The sequence below is a fragment of the Lotus japonicus genome, chromosome 3 (genome assembly GCF_012489685.1).
Source record: "Lotus japonicus ecotype B-129 chromosome 3, LjGifu_v1.2".
Lineage (NCBI taxonomy): Eukaryota > Viridiplantae > Streptophyta > Magnoliopsida > Fabales > Fabaceae > Lotus > Lotus japonicus.
In genome coordinates this window covers 92,257,122-92,269,092 of record NC_080043.1, presented here as the reverse complement: position 1 = coordinate 92,269,092, position 11,971 = coordinate 92,257,122, and the positions used below count along the sequence as shown (strand labels likewise).

At 36.2% G+C, this 11,971-nt stretch overlaps 1 protein-coding gene and 1 long non-coding RNA gene across 3 annotated transcripts; one reads left to right on the top strand and one right to left on the bottom strand.

Moving 5' to 3' along the window:
• Positions 1–411: 411 nt before the first annotated feature.
• Positions 412–2,191, bottom strand: LOC130747436 (uncharacterized). The gene is made up of 3 exons (XR_009022384.1): positions 1,903–2,191; positions 1,666–1,735; positions 412–704 (listed from the first exon to the last, which is right to left on the bottom strand). It is a non-coding gene; the product is annotated as an uncharacterized LOC130747436 (long non-coding RNA).
• A 4,534-nt stretch (positions 2,192–6,725) lies between these two features.
• LOC130747435 (uncharacterized) lies at positions 6,726–11,638 on the top strand. Of its 2 annotated transcripts, none has more exons than XM_057600375.1 (12): positions 6,726–7,228; positions 7,371–7,488; positions 8,079–8,151; positions 8,393–8,476; positions 8,834–8,947; positions 9,041–9,466; positions 9,564–9,958; positions 10,194–10,293; positions 10,390–10,449; positions 10,528–10,614; positions 10,731–10,859; positions 11,191–11,638. In XM_057600375.1, exons 2-12 carry the CDS (start codon positions 7,397–7,399, stop codon positions 11,488–11,490), a joined length of 1,860 nt encoding a protein of 619 aa, XP_057456358.1. In that variant the 5' UTR covers positions 6,726–7,228; positions 7,371–7,396; the 3' UTR covers positions 11,491–11,638. The 2 variants fall into 2 exon arrangements, with proteins under 2 accessions (XP_057456358.1, XP_057456357.1); XM_057600374.1 differs by having other exon boundaries at positions 7,365–7,488.
• The last annotated feature ends 333 nt before the right edge of the window (positions 11,639–11,971 follow it).

Here is an 11,971-nt window from a genome sequence, read left to right as displayed (position 1 = left end):
AGGTTTTAATGGCGACACAAGACTGGCGGTGGCTGTGGAAGCTATCGGTGCCGGAGAAAGTGCGTTACTTTGTATGGCTGACGCTGCACGACTCACTCCCAGTCAATAGTCTCCGCCACAAGTGTCACATGGCAGTTTCAAGAGCTTGTTCGAGGTGCTCCGCCCCTGAGGAAGATCCGCACCATGCTCTGAGAGATTGTCCCCATTCTCGCGAAATTTGGACAAGGATGGGAGCTTGGCAGTGGTATGGTTTTCGTAATCAGAATTTACAAACTTGGATTCAAGAGTTATGTCACGACCCAAAATCATAAGCCGTGACCGGCGCACAGACTACCACCCTAGCCTGGCCAGCCTCTTCCCCATAGAATCATTTTCCAAACAATTTATTCAAAATATCTTTGTACACATATATAAAAACACTAGAATCTCTTTTGTAATTCCAATAGTTACAAATTAACAACATCTGCCAATAGGTTCTTCCATAACCAGTATTTTAAGTGAAATATAAAATCAACTCGAGCACTCAAGTGTCAACTCTTAAAATATAACAATAAATCACAATCCCAAATCTAAATCCACTTAGGACTCTCTATAGCTGCAGATAACCAGGATTGAATAAAAGACACCACTATGACAACCTGCTAAAGGAAATAAGTCGAATGATCTGAATCTGACAACAGTCTGCTACTAAGCTGCCTGAAAATCTGTGAAGGGAAATAATGAATGGGGTAAGTCACAAAGACTTAGTGAGCAGTCAACAACCACCATGAACAGGAAGGGGAAACAAACTAGGCACAAGTTTTTCGCTCTCAGCTCAGTATAAACAATTTATATCATCAATAATACCAGTTTAAATCATTTCAACAATGAACTTGACAAAAATCATAAAGTTCATAAATAACCATTTCAAATAAATACAGTTAAAATCATGTACAGATATGAAAAACATAAAACCAGAAATAACTTTAATAGGGTCACACATGTAGAACCATGAGGCGGCTCCATCTCGCTGATAGCCCTCTCCTCCTAAGGGATGGCCTCTCCGATAGGGGCGGCTCCATCTAGCGGATAGCCCTTTCCTTTCTCAAGTCACATCGTGTCATCGGGGGAAGCTACATCTCGTTGATAGCCCTTTCCTCTTAAGGATTCTTACCCAAGAGGCGGCTCCATCTAACGGATAGCCCTCTCCACCCGGAATCATGTCATATCTCATCAATCTCATCGGGGGAAGCTTCATCTCGTTGATAGCCCTTTCCGTGCACTGGCGGCTCCATCTAACGGATAGCCCTCTCCACCCGGAATCAAACTAGCTAGGTGCACCTAGGCCGTTACCTCCGTTAACGGCTACGGGGTTCTATCAAGGATCCCCAAAATCGTTTTCTCAAACCAGTTCAAGTCTCGTCAAAAGTCTCATAATCAACTTTCCAAGTTCACAATCTCAGTTTCACATAATTTCCAAAATCAAAGCAATATAAATTACTTTCTCATGTCAGTTCATAATCAGAATTGAATAAACTTCATAAAATCAGCTTTCAGAGTTCAAGAATGATAGTCAAACATATAAAAACATGTTTCCCCAATTTAGATAAATAGACAATATAATAAAGTAATTAAATCAGTTATAAGACGGTTAAAAATATGTCATAGCAGTTGAAAACCACTCACAACAAAGGCGAATCAACTGAACTGCTTCCAACAGCTCCACGGCAACCGAACAAACCACTAGCCAACGAATCTGAACACCAAAATTTAATTCCAACCTTCAGCATAAATTATCTTATGTCCTACTACCCGTGAGCAACCACAAAATTCTCAATTAGTACCCAAAATCCTAAAATAATTCTACTCAAGTCTAACATATGCTATAATAATTTCTTGTAAATTTATAGAGTGTGGATATACCTCCAAGAAATCAAATCCACAATTTGAAGTGCTGGATACTCTTCTCCTTCCTCAAATCAGAAGCCCTAACTCTCAATAATTGTCTCAAAACTCTTCCACGTGAAAGCCCAAATGTCCTTCAACAGCATGTAATCAATGGTAGGATTTTGTGTGGTTTTTTTTTTGTGGAGGAAAAAGACAAGAAGAATGATGAATAAATTGAGAGGAAGAAATTCGCTACCCACTATGCAGAGGCAAGGAAAACGAAATTGAAAGAGAGAGAGCAGGACACGGTTTTCTCTTTCTTTTACAATGTATATAGGAGTGGGCTGCGTGGGTTTCTAGTGTTAGGTTAGTTTTAGATTTTTTTTTAAACTATTATTATTATTATAAGTTTTGTTTTATGATATATATTGTCTTCTATTTCCTGTACCATTTTTTTTTTACGGGATGTTTCAAGTTAGTGACAGGCAACCATGGTCGTCGCTTTCTAGCAGGGTTGTGGGGCACCTGGAAATGGAGATGCAATATGTGCTTCGAAGCACATCCTTGGACCATTGAAGTGGCTTGGAGAAATATATGCCACGAGCACGACTCCTTCTGTCAATTCCTCAAACCTGACATGTTGGATAATGAGTTTGCATGGATGCGTATCAGGTGGCACCCTCCCACTGCAGGCTTTTTGAAGCTAAATGTTGATGGCAGCTACGGTGAGGACGATGGCCATACAGGTGGTGGTGGCTTGCTAAGAGACAGTAACAACAGTTGGGTTTGTGGATTTATGAGTCATGCAGCATCAAGGAACGCGTTTATATCGAAAGCCTCTGCCCTTCGAGATGGTCTCCTAATGGCTTGGAACCATGGCACCCGTAATCTCGTTTGTGAAACTGATTGTAAGGAGCTTGTAATTGTAAGGAGCTTGTAGATTTGTTATTGAAGCATGATGGGATCAACTTTCATGTCCAAGCTTCTCTCTTGAAAGATATCTGCAACCTTCTAGACAGGGGATGGCAAGTGGAGCTTTGTTGGATCCCCCGGGAAGTAAACTCCATTGCTGATTGGTTGGCAAAGCAAGGCTACAGAGAAAGAAATATAAAGCTTCAGCTGTTGGCAAGTCCTTCTCAAGAGCTTCAAGTGGTGTTGCTCCAAGATTCATTAGGAGCCCCTTAGTTTTGTTTTTGTAATTTTTGCACTTTTCCGATGTCTCAAAAAAAAATTACATGGTGTAGAGAGTTTTAATGTTTTATACATATAATCAATCACTCTTACCATAAATTTTTGGGAATTTATTATTTTAATTTATAAAAAAATGTGGCAAAATAGTAAATACTAAATATTGATGTGTAAAACGTTTTTAAGTGCATAGTCATCAAACTCCATAGTGTATACATTTTTTTTTATACATCGGAAAATTAACGAAAGAACAAAGGAAAACTACGGCACAACAAGAGAATCTTTCAGCAGGAACAGCTGGAGCTCCCTCGTCGGCTGACTAATAGCCTGAACACCCGGATTCAAGAGACTATACCCATGTTTAGCAAGTCAATCCGCCGCTGTGTTATCATCACGGTGCACCCAATTAACTGTCACTCTCCAATCTCTAGCCATGATTATCAAGATTTCTTTGAGAACTAGGACCTGAGGATATCATGTTAAATTTTTGTGAAATGAGAAATAGAAAGAAATTTTCTAATTTAAATCATGTGGGTGTGATATGGTGGTTGCTTCCTTAACTATGAGATTAAAGTTTCGATCATCGCTTATGAGAATGAAATATATTTAGTAGTCGGTCATTTACCGTTTCATGCCATTATGACAACACCTGTGGCGAGATGATTAGTTACCGGTGGCGGAGGATAGTTGAGCTAAAAAAAATTATTTTACTTTTATAAATTCATATACGCTCAAACTATAAACCGATCATATTTTCAAGATGTAGTATATAAAGACAACTCAGACTTGATAGCTAAAGCTTATGGAATAACTCATTCATGATAATTCCCACGGTTCTTGCTACAACAAACATTTTAGGTTTCCAATCCCTGTTACTGGTTTCCATGCCTTCTGTCTCTCTCACTCTCACACTCTCACACAAGGCAGGAAAACACTCAGTCTCACCAATCTCAACGAAAAGATTCTGTTTTTTTGCTCTGTTGAAAGAAACTTCGGTTATCTTCTGACAAGGTTATAAAATGTTACTAACCCCAATATGCATGCATTGATTCCATATACTATGAAAGGTGCAATTAATAACTTGTTCATCAACACACACTGTAACAATATCAATATGATTCCTATATTAAACTTACCTATGGATCTCTGTGCCTATTCCAAACTTTAAAGCCCACTAGCCAATTGCAGTTCTAGTTACATATCTTCTTCCAAAATTTTATATATTTTTGTAAGTTGTTTGACCTTCTAAGTAGTTTTTCTATATACTTAGAAGCCATGCATGGCCTTATCATCTCAATTAGTGTTTGCACTAATTCTGAGGTTTTGAAATTAGTAGAATTTTTGTTCGTTTTGGGTTATTAAATTATGAACCTCTTGTCCTGTGCTGTGGTACTAGTGGTATGTAATTAAAACCACAAGTATGTCTGTCAGTTTCCTCTGACAATTTTGACAATTGTTTTGCTCTATGAGAAAGGCAAATTTAATTATTCTTGTTTATGTTTGTATCAGACTCAAAGAAGGGACTTTGAAGCATCTTTTATGGTTTCTAATTACTAGGTTGGATCAAACAACAAGTCAAAGTGTCAAACTATAGAAACTTCATGGATTATGAAAAACGTAATTTAGAACTCAAGTAACTTCAGGTGTGTTTGTTTTGAGGTTCAGTGGTTCACAATATTTCAAAACTAACTTTCACATCATTCTTATGCAGAAAAGAGTGTTTTGAGTTATATGTTGAGTGTAGCGTGAACAAAATTTAATCTGAATATAAGAAGAGTTCTATTTATTTTTTTAGAAGTGCATGTTAAAGTCTGTTTACATTGGTATCAAACAAATATCTAAATATAACTAAAAATGGAAGTAAAGGGAAGGATTAAATAAAAGTGTCTTTTGGTTGAAAGGAATTGGCACCCAAATACACTACTACACGCTGTTGACTTTTGGGGTTAATATCTATTCAAGCACACAACACTTTTATTTCCTTTTATTTGTGCTCAAGAAAAGTAAAGCAGTGTTCATCAAAGAGTACAATTTACCTAATGCGAGTTATTAACAGGATCAGTTTTTCTTTCCATAAAATCAACACTCAAACTATTCACAGAAAGCTTTTCTTTACCATTAATTTGAACTTCAAAATTAATTGTAGAATGATTTGTTAACAATGGACATACCTGTTTTTGTAGTTGTTATTACACATGAGACATTATTTTATGCTCTCCCCTACACAATGACAAAAGTTGGGGCACTTTTTTCCCACCAAAGCCATTGACAATGCGAAAATTGGTTGTATCCAAGTTTCATTAACAAATTAGACAAATGACAGCCCACCAAAACCAGTCATATCATATCAAAACATCTACAGCTCCTGCCTCCTTCCTTTGAGATAAACTTTCAGCTCTTTTGAGGCTGCTTTTCTTTTAAGTGCGTCTCCCCTTTTTCTTTCAAGTGACCAATCTCACTGTATTTTCTTATTTAGTCTTCACGGTTGTTACAAACATCATCTAGTGGAGGGGTCATACTTTAGGGCAACACTATAATACGTGGTACAAATTAACATCTAGCATCTTGGCTTCAGAATTTTTACAGAAACTAAGGCTAGCTAAATACCTGTTTGATTTCTTGTTTGCGTTGATACAAACAAAAAAATAGACATTTTAGTGCATTAATGAAGAAATAACATTTTGAAACATTGACTTAAACAAGAATTAACAGGGACTTCCAAGAAAATCCAAAAACACACTTAAACTTATTATTTCTCACTGAAAGTGATTCTAGAGAATTTGACGGTGAAACCAAACATGCTAATGTTTTGATATTCTTAAATTTATCTGTAAATTTATGGAACTTGTTTGTGTTAATTTACATATAATTTAATAATCATGCATCACTTTATTTTCCTTTTGTATATTGTTACAATTTGTTACACCAAATGTTTACTAATAAATAATCCTGTTTTTTTTACTAAGGGCAATGTTTTTCATACTAAATGCTGTTTGGTGAAGCCTGAGCCTTTCAATTGAATCAGTTAAGAGTAGGTGGCTGGTGAAGTTATCAGCAAACAGTTTCACCTTCTATTGTACTAGAAGGATGGTGCCATGTAGTCTACTTAGTAGGTCAAATTTGTCTGTGTTTTGTACAGATGACTTGGAACCTTGGTATGCTTTTACCTAAAGAGATAGTGTGCATTTGGGTATCCTGCTAATTCTGCGTGAACAAAATTTTATCTCAATCAACATCCATTTGCACTTCAGTAAGAGAGATCCAAACATTGCTAAAGAAGAAAGAAAATGTCTTGATCAAAGTTCAAGGACACTGTACTTTTACCATTTTAACCCACATCACAGTTAATGATTTGGGAAATGCATTACATGGGAGTTTGCAATTGGAATGGCAAAGAAAATAAATCAAGTGCACGAATGGATGGAACTGTGTCATTATGCAAGTCCACTGTCCAACAAACTGCAGTCTCAATCACCATTCTGTATTTATCACTTTATTCCATTCCAAATATTGAAGGTCTTAACTTTAAAAAGTTGTTATAAAAATAAGTAAAAGAAAAGAAGAAAAACAAGCAAAATTGCTTCTTTTAATGCAATGCCAAAAAGACAACCAGCATATATATAAAGGCTTCAAAGTTGGTGTGCCTTTAAACATGCATCTTATATATGTGCATCATTGTTGATGGCACAATCTGCCATGAACATATCTCAGTTTACCCTCATGTTTCTTGTCATTTCCTTCTTTTCTAATCCCCAAGTTTTACTTTGGATTGAGATATAGTAATATACTCTACAAAAGCTGTGATCTGGTTTTCTTCTTTTAAGGAATTGCAAAAAGCACAACCTTTTAACCAAAGGCTTCAAAAGGGGTGGGTTAGTCTTTTTGTGAGACTAGTCAAAGAAGAAAAGAAAAAGGTCTTATGAGCTTCATAGATTGTCAAACAGCAGTACAGCAGAAACAAACCCTCGTGTAGTCATGCTCACGTCTGTACCATTGTGGTTGAAAGTTACATTTACTGACTCATATAAAAAGGTATAATGAGTTTCTGGGTTTGTGGTAGATGTAACTGAGAACCCATTTGGTTTTTGAACCACAAAACTTGATCAGCTTTCCAAAACTTGTCTCTGTGAGAAGTCCCATTCCATCAGATTGGAGATTCTGCTGCTTGTAACTTGTAAGCATAGCTGTGCTTTAAATTTAATGTGTTTTGGATGTATCTTGTATTTTGACAATGTCACACTGTAAAGAAACTTGTCAACATCTGGTCCTGGAACCTGTCGCATTTAATGTAGTTTTTGGTGCATTCATAGGTACAGTATTAAGCCAATTCTGACAACTGACAATGCATGAAATAAAGTGGCGCTATTCTGGTTTCATGCAATGCAAGTTCATGGACCCTATAGTTTCAGTTTCAAGTCACAAGCGTTCCAACAGGTAACAAATCATTTCTTATATTGAACATTTTTCTGTTCTTTCCTTTTCCAGTATTTGTGTCTGTTTCACATTTCACCAAGTTATGGCATGTTTTAGAATTCTTCTACAAAGCCAAAATTAATTCTGAAGAGAAACTTCATTGAATTGTTTCACAGTTTCAGAAGTGATTCTGAGCAAAAATAAGTTGATCTGGACATAACATCTTCATCTTCAGTATATTAATGGTTCTTTAAGCTATCCAGAATTTTCACTTCTTCAGATTTATGCCATTATATATAGAGAATCTTACTTTGTTTCACTGGGATCATAACACGAGATTAAACTAACAGTTAATAGTTTCTTGTGTTGGATGCCGCGTTCCTGAAATACATATGATCAGTAGTAACTAGTAAGTAGTTTTCTTTGTTTCTTTTTGCTGTAAAGAGAAAAAAAAACGGTTCAGTTTTCATACTAGTTTCATCTACAATGTCAAAACTTGTCTTATGAGGAAGTTCTTTTCTATTATTTTGCAGCCTAACAGGTCAAATGTTAACTGATATCATGTCTTATGCATCACTACCTATTTTGACCTTTTTTTAACTGTTTGGCAGTGACCCAATGAAAAGGAGAGTCATGGAAGAAGAATCAGAGAACAACAGTGAAACCTGTTATACGTCTAAAGTGGTAACTCTCTCTCTCTCTCTCTCTCTCTCTCTCTCTCAAACTGCCTTTCCCTTCTTGCTGCATACTTATGAACATCATATATGAGCATCTTTTTATTTTATTTATTTTTCCAGATTTGAGTTTTTCTTAAAAGAATGACTTTTCAGCTCAAACAAGTGCATAATAGTGTCTCTGTGCTGTATTATATACTATACAGCAGTGTAACTCTCAGTGATTTTTCTTTCTTGTGTTTCATAAAAAGGAACTGGGAGATCTAAAGCAAAGCATAGAATCCAAGAAGAGGCAGTACCACAATATGGATCTTCAAAGTTCTTTGACTCTAGAGGTACAAATCATTCCAGATTATTAACCATGTTTGGATCAGTTTCTATTTCCTCAGGAATCAATTCTAACTCTCAAAGGCTACTCACTGAAGCTTCTCCCTAGAATTGATTTTGACTTTAAAGTTTAAAGTCTAAGGTAAACTTATGACTACATGGGCTTTTCAAGGAGAAGTTTCTAGTAACAGATAGCAGACAACTATTGCAGGGGAGGGGGAGTATTAAAGGCAAGGGTTAGGAATCTTAGGGTTGTCCTTGAAATGCATGACTTGGATATGTCATGAGTCAAAGGATGTACCATTCATTTTATTTATTTGCATTTGGTTGCTTCTCATACTCTATATTTTTTGGTATCTCTGAAGATTCTACAGCTTCAAAAACGATTACAGCAACAATTTGTGATACGCCGTGCATTAGAGAAAGCATGTTATCTTCCTTTCTCACAGGATGCTATAGTAGAAAATTCAATCCCCAAGGTATCCCCTTAAAAAAAATTACATGGAAGTACAATTTAACTATTTTTTTTCTGAGTTCTGACTATAAATTTCATATATATCTCTTAATTTTAGGCTGCAAGGGAACTGATTAAGGATATTGGAAAATTAGAATTAGAAATCATGTATTTGGAACAGTATCTCCTCTCTTTGTATCGGAAAATATTCAATCAACAAATTTCAACCAAGGGAAGAAGATTGGAATTAGCTACAGACATCAACAAAGGAACTTTTACAGAACCTAACAACTGTGCTATCTCTGACAAAGAAATTTCAGTTCTGCACTCTAGTCATCTAATTTCACCCAGAAGTTCAGCTAGCCATCATCAGCTCAAGGAATGCAGTAACCAGTTAGAACCAGAATCTGTTTTAGACTCTAGTATTCATAGGTGTTACTCTGCATTATCTCAACAAACTGCTTTCTCAATTGAAGCTTCTCCTGGGAAAATTAAGACGAAAGCTTTAGAATGTTATCATTCTCTACCATTATCCATGCTAGAGGTAAGTATAATAAGAAACAGAAGAGAAGTGGTTACATTACATCGTTATATTTCATTTGCAGACCACTAATATCTGCTTCCAAATTTTATTTTACCAGCATGCTGAGTGTACTAAATCCAATTCAACCAGCCTGGCTGAACATTTTGGGAGCTTCTATGTTGATAGTGTTCAAGAGACGCCAAATTGGTTATCTGAGGAGATTATTAAGTGTATATCAGCTATATATTGTGAACTTACAGAGCCGCCTTTAAATGTTTCATCCCCTAGTCCATGCTCCTCACCTGGTTATGAGGTACCTTCACAGAGGCAGGGTAGTAAGTGGGGATCACAGTGGAAGAAGCATTCATTCTTCAATTTAAACTCCAGCAACTCTTTCCATGTCAAAGGGTCAAAAGAATTTAGGGGACCTTATTGCTCAATGATGAGGATTCAGCAATTATGTACAGATAATCAAAAATTAAAAGAAATCGAGTACATGCTACGCAGATTTAGGTGAGCCATCTTATAGTGTTAAATCTCTTTTATCAAGTTTCTTTATTTAAACTCATAAGGTGTCTTTCTAAATCATCAGTTTGGTGGGTGAAAAACAACACATTAAAGCTTTACCATGAAAATTGAAGTTATCAAAGAGCACATTTCACCAAGATGCGAGCAGTATACCAAGACTTGACCGTTGATACTTTCTTGAATGTGTTATAGAACAATTTCATATCCTATTCTCTTGCAGAACATTAGTTTCTCGGCTGGAAGAAGTTAATCCTAGAAACATGAAGCATGAAGAAAAGCTAGCTTTTTGGATTAATGTGCACAATGCTTTAGCAATGCATGTAAAATTTCTAAACCCCTATTCTGCTTTATCTCATGCATGGTATTTCTCCAAGTTCACAAACCAATCCTACCATCTTCTTGTCTGCCCTCCACAGGCCTTACTAGTATACGGAATTTCAGCCAACAATGTCAAAAGAATGTCTTCAGTACTTAAGGTAAGTTGGTCACATAGAAAATTCTAACGAATTTGGCTGTGACAATTTCTTGCTAAAATAAGCTTGTGGATATTTCAGGCTGCATATAACATAGGGGGTCATACTATAAGTATAGACATGATACAGAACTTCATTCTGGGATGCAGATCGCCTCGTCCAGGACAAGTAAATTTGAATTCCACAAACTTGTACTAAGATTGTTTATAGCAAACATTTAGTAGAGATTAAATCATGCTGTCCTTGTTCCTTTTTTAACATATTAATCACCTTTTTCCTCCCAGTGGCTGCGGCTGTGGTTTCCTTCAAAGACAAAATCAAAGGTTAGAGATGCAAGCAAAGGTTATGCTATACGTCGTTCAGAACCCTTATTACTATTTGCTCTTTGCTCAGGAAGCCATTCTGATCCTGCGGTAAACTTCTGGTCTTTCTGTATTTATTGCATATTTGTCCATATAAAAGGATTGTTACACCTTGATTTTGGTATTTTTCTCATCTCTTGGTAACTCAAAAAATCAGAAAAACCATTTTTAAATGTGTAGATCACAAAGTTGAAGCACTGCCTACAGTTCTGAATATAATGATTTAAACAAAGAAAGTTTTCAATAGACTATTGAACTTATATAGTTACATATTTCTTAGATTGAGACATAAGATAAGTTCCAGAGCCTCCTGCCCTAAAGAAATCCTCTTACTTGATAACTTTCTCACAATCTCACCTGGCCTTGTTTGTCACTTTCTCAGGTACGTTTGTATACAGCCAAGAGAGTCTTGGAGGAGCTAGAATCTGCGAAAGAAGAATATATTCAGTCCACACTCACTATAACCAAGGGACATAAAATAATTCTCCCAAAAATAGTTGATTCCTTCGCGAAAAACTCAGGTCTAGGAGCATCTGCTTTGTTGGGGATGGTTATGCCTTATCTACCTGATTCTCAAAGGAACAGCATTCAAGAGTGTCAATCAAATACAAGCTGGAAAGGCGTTGAATTAACCCCTCATGACTTCAATTTTCATTACCTTCTTTCAAAGGAATTAGCTTAGTAACGGGATTCTCACGAATTTGTGTGAATAGAACTAGTGCCAGTGCATCCATATTTGTAGAAGATTTCTATTTGCTGCAAAGTAAAAGGTGTGACGGAGCGTGACTGGTGAATATAATTTTCCTCCTTATATCTATGAAATTATTAAACTGAATGGAAGCACTTTAAATTCAGGGCAGAAAAGGAGAGAATGATGTTACATGGATAGCAAGCAGCAATCTGGAAATTTGGGTGCCTAGACTACATTACATTTTTAGCATAGCTCTATCTTAAGGTCCTTGGATTTGAGTATTTTACCAAAACTAAATTATTTTTCACCTTTTCACCTTATCGGTGTATAATTCTTTGCTTCAACTGCATTGGCAGATGGATCAATCCTAAACACTGCTTTTTGTATATATGCTCAGAAGAAATCTGCATTGCCACCCAAGGAATACTATGAAACACATTCTTGTGGTTTTTTGCTCCATACAGCATTACAG

Coding starts and splice junctions, on each gene's coding strand:
- LOC130747435 (XM_057600375.1), top strand. CDS start 7,397: ATGCATGAAATAAAGTGGCGCTATTCTGGTTTCATGCAATGCAAGTTC. Junction 8,948..9,040: donor TAGAAAATTCAATCCCCAAG/GTATCCCCTTAA, acceptor TCTTAATTTTAG/GCTGCAAGGGAACTGATTAA. Junction 9,467..9,563: donor TACCATTATCCATGCTAGAG/GTAAGTATAATA, acceptor TTATTTTACCAG/CATGCTGAGTGTACTAAATC.